The sequence below is a fragment of the Alexandromys fortis genome, unplaced genomic scaffold (genome assembly GCF_014885135.2).
Source record: "Alexandromys fortis isolate MF-2015 unplaced genomic scaffold, M_Fortis_MF-2015_v1.1 scaffold_258, whole genome shotgun sequence".
NCBI lineage: Eukaryota > Metazoa > Chordata > Mammalia > Rodentia > Cricetidae > Alexandromys > Alexandromys fortis.
The window spans coordinates 576,114-580,249 of record NW_026068132.1 but is presented as its reverse complement, the minus strand read 5'-3'; the positions used below and the strand labels follow the sequence as shown (position 1 = coordinate 580,249).

At 51.5% G+C, this 4,136-nt stretch overlaps 1 protein-coding gene across 3 annotated transcripts in view; it reads right to left on the bottom strand.

Moving 5' to 3' along the window:
* Positions 1-1,992, bottom strand: part of Pabpn1 (poly(A) binding protein nuclear 1) — a 15,306-nt gene extending 13,314 nt beyond the window's left edge. The window contains exons 1-2 of one of the 3 annotated variants that reach the window (XM_050126082.1): positions 1,041-1,992; positions 579-693 (exon numbers count right to left, since the gene is read on the bottom strand). In XM_050126082.1, the coding sequence (XP_049982039.1) occupies positions 579-693; positions 1,041-1,379 (454 nt within the window). In that variant the 5' untranslated portion in view covers positions 1,380-1,992. Of the gene's footprint in view, positions 1-578; positions 694-865; positions 947-1,040 lie in introns of those variants that run through there. The other 2 variants (XM_050126081.1, XM_050126084.1) reach the window with 2 other exon arrangements.
* Between the last annotated feature and the right edge of the window lie 2,144 nt (positions 1,993-4,136).

The following is a 4,136-nucleotide window of genomic DNA, read 5'->3' as shown; positions in this document are numbered from 1 at the left end:
CCCCCCCCCCACCATGAGGCTAAGACTTGAGGCTGTTCTTCTATACCCATTACCTAGAACAGTGCCCAGCATAGTGGGTTTCAATATATATTAGTTAAACTATCCCCTTTTAAAAAAAATCCTAATTTGTATTTCCCAAACCGAGTTTCTATTGAACTGCTCTGGCTGAAATGCCTCAGCGTGAACAGAACTGGATGGACTGAGATCTTCCATTTCTACCAGTTATCAGGATCTTCTAAGTCCTAACCGAGGGGTCTCTAACTGAAAGCATTAGACTTGAAGGTCAAACGCCAGCGGGCAATCTCCACAAGAAGGGTACGGACAGATGAAGAACAAAGAGAAACACATATTAAATGAGACAAAGGAAGGCACAAGAGTGTCACCATCAAAACAGCCTGTGTCTAACAAAGGTCAGCAGAACACACAATGGACTATGACCACAGCACCGGCCCAGAAAAATTGCTCCGACAAGCAGCTTCAAGGTTTCGAGCTTCGAAGGCCATACTGCCGGTCACCCCTCGCCCACAATCAACCCAAAGACCCGGACTGTACGTGTGTGCAGGAGCCGATATACTCACCATTGCCTGGGGGTGGACTCATATTCATCTGCTTCTCTACCTCGTTTTGTAGCTCCTTTAGCTTCTCAGCCTCTTCCTCCATCTCTCTGACTCGAGCTTTGATCGCTTCTAGCTCCTACAATGAGTGAGCAGGGCATGCAGAAGGTTAACCGCAGACGCAGGGGCTGTGCCGTACATTTTGTCTGGGCCGGCCACAGCCACCCAAGCTCTCCCATTTCCCTCGCCCCGTGCGAGAGTCGTAGTTAAGGAAAAAAAAAATAACAGTACAAAAATATAAGCCAAACTACCTTCTCTAGAACCCCCTTAGGCATCCACGAGGCCCCATCTGCCCTCTCACGAACGGCCCCGGCCCGCCATCAGCCACGTTATTCCCCGCCCAACCCCACCCCCCGCCTGCCTCCCTCCCGCCCGAGCTCTGGGCCTCGCATGACCCGGCCCGCTCGCTCGGTCTCCTTCCCTCACCGGGTCCTCAATGGCGCCGTCCCCGGGGTCGGCCTCGACCAGTCCCGGCTCTTCCTCCTCCTCCTGGCTGCCGGGGGCTCCCGAGCCGGGCCCAGGACCCGGAGCTCCGGGGGGGGCACGGGGCCGGGGCGGCTCCTCTTCGGGCTCGGGCTCTGGCAGCAGCTCTCCAGGCTCCAGCTCCTCAGACTCCAGGCCGTTCCCGTAGTCCCCTGCGCCCCCCGGGTCCCCCTCCCCGGCCTCCCCACCGGCCCCGGGCACAAGATGGCGCCGCCGCCCCGGCCCGGAGCCCCGACCGCCCGCAGCCCCCGCTGCTGCTGCCGCCGCCGCTGCCGCCGCCATCGCCGCTCAGACTGGGGCCCGCTGCTCGGCGATTGGAGAACTGTGCCGGCCACGCCGAGGATTCATTAGTCAATCCGCCTGCCCGTCACCCCGAGCTCGAATACGATTGGGGAATTCTCCTTGACAATCAAATAAGACCCCACCCCTAAGGCGGGTCGCTGCGCCAAATTCTGGGACCCCGGTAGGTGAAATAAGCTTGTCAATCAACACACCCCACCTCCTGTCGAGTCCTTAGGTAACAATACGCCCGCACTGTGACGACTTTCCGCTCCTCCTCCGCCCATGGGCGGGCCGACAACATGGAGGCTGCTCCACGATTGGCCCCAGACTAGCGAGCGAAAATGACCAATCTTCCAAAGGCCTCACTGAAGAGGCCCATTCTCAGATGCCGATTGGCTTGTGAGATTCGACGGGATGACTCCCGTTGTGCGACAGGTGAACCTTGCTCACGAAAGGGTTGTGAGGTTTAAAGCTACTGAATTCCTGAGCCGGGCAGGGTGGCGCACACCTTTAATCCCAGGACTCAGAAAGCCCAAGCACGCGAATCTGTTAGTTCAAGGCCAGCCTGGGTTACACAGAGAGTTCCAGGACAGTCAGCCCTGCATAGAGACCCAGTCTCAAAAAAAAAAAAAAAAAAAAAAACCCAAAAACTGGCTAGAGGGTAGGACTGGGGTCTTAAGTGTTTAGGAGTGAGGAGCTGTCTTGACACAAACTACAAACCTCACTAATCCTCGCCCAGATCTAGACTGGGAGTTCTGTGTCGTTTTTCTGCATAGATCTTCTATCTAGCTCCTCAACCTTAGTGTCTAGGCAGTCACAGCACCCTCTTTTTCCTGGGCAGCTGAAAAGTCATTCCTTAGTGTGGCAGTAGCCACAGCAGAACTCAGCTAGTTTGCAAGGTCTCCCTCCACCCTTGTCGTTCCATGATTGTACCTGAGGTTCAGATTTTGCCTCTCCATTTGTGCAGTTTCTCCTAAACCAGGCCACCTCAGTGGTGAATGCCTTCCAACTTTCCCTTCTGCCTTGAGACAAGTGGGCCTAGCCACTGTGCACTTAACGATTTTATGCTGTTTCCTAACTAGGTGACGAGCGCCCGCAGACAAGGGGCCACGTGCTGTTTATATTTGTATCCCTAAGTGGTGATACTCTTAGCAGAGTACACATGCTATGAGATTATTGGCTGACTGCAACTTTTAGGGGCCACCTTTCACCCCGCATGCGAGCTGGCCCTGGACAAGGCAGGATTCCCAAACTCTAGGAGAAATCCCACACGTTTATAGGAGTGATGAGCAGTAGCGCTACAATCTGCAAGAGGACTTGTTTGTAGAAGAGACCGAACTACAAGTTTGAGAGGTGAACTTACACAAACACAACCAAAAATGTTACCATGGTTGGGGGGGGCGTTGAGCAAAGAAACCCATAAGCAAACCAGAGTCAGACAGAAGCACCACGCATTACACCCCACTGCCGTCCCCATTTCTTGCGGTTCCTTACCTCAGGAGATTGGGAGCTGGAAGAAGAGTCAGATTTTTGCTGTGGATTCATCAGGGTTAAATCACCAAAAAATGGGCACTTCTGAAGAAAGTTCTCCAATACTGATTCTAACCAATTCAAAATTCGCAGGGTTTGCTGGCACCCAATTTAACAAGGCAATACCTTTCTGCTGTGATGGCGTTCTGAGACACAGTCTCACTACTTCACTCCGGCAGGTCTGAAGCTCAATATATACACCAGGCTGGCCTTAATCTCACAGAGATCAGCCTGCCTCCACCTCCTCCCAAGCACTGGGCTTAAAGGTATGTGCTACCACGCCCATCATTAAATAACTTTTAATTCTACTTTCGGCAAGCCCATGATTGTATTAAATGCCACTGTTCCTTATATTGGATTCTCACCTGAGTAGGAAAGAGCTTCCCAAACCATATTCCCCTAAATCCTTTGGAGTTTATTTTGTTTTTCTGAGACAGGGTTTCTCAGCTTTGGCTGTCCAAAAACTCACTCTGCAGACCAGACCAGGCTGGCCTCAAATGGAGATCCACCTGTCTCTGGCTCGTTAAATGCTAGGATTAAAGGTGTGTGCCATCACTGCCCAGCTTTTTTTTTTTTTAATTATGTAACTCAGTCTGGCCTCAAACTTGAGATCCTCCTCCCTCAGCCTCCTGAGGTTATGATTTTCTCAACACTGTGATACACATCTGTAATCTTAGCACTTGAGAAGTTGAAGCAGGAGGACACCATAAATTCCTGGCCAGTCTGAACTACACAGAGAGTATCAGAGTGAATTATAGTGGTATATTATTTGTATTTTGCCTGAAGACCAGAGGCAAAGCTAAAGCCAGGACAGAAGTCTTAACCTCGATCAAGGCACTGTAAATCAAGCATTAAGCCTTGTGCTGGGATTAAAGACACAACTCCCTAGGACTGGGACTAAAGGCACGATTCCCTAGGACTGGGATTGACCTGGATTTGTTTCTGCATTGATCTTGTGTAGCCCAGAGTAGCCTTGAACTCACAGAGATCCATCTGCCTCTGTCTCCCAAATCCTGGGATTAAAGGTGTGTGTCACCATTACCTGACCTCTAGTGGCTTTAGCTTTGCCTCTGGTCTTCAGGCCAGATTTATTTATGAAAATACAAGTAATAAACCACTACAGTGGGCAGCTAGAGCTATATTGCAATAGCCTGTCTCAGAAACAAAACAACACAAGAGTGCTTGGTCCTCTTATAGAGGACCTGAGCTCAGTTCCCGATACCCCAT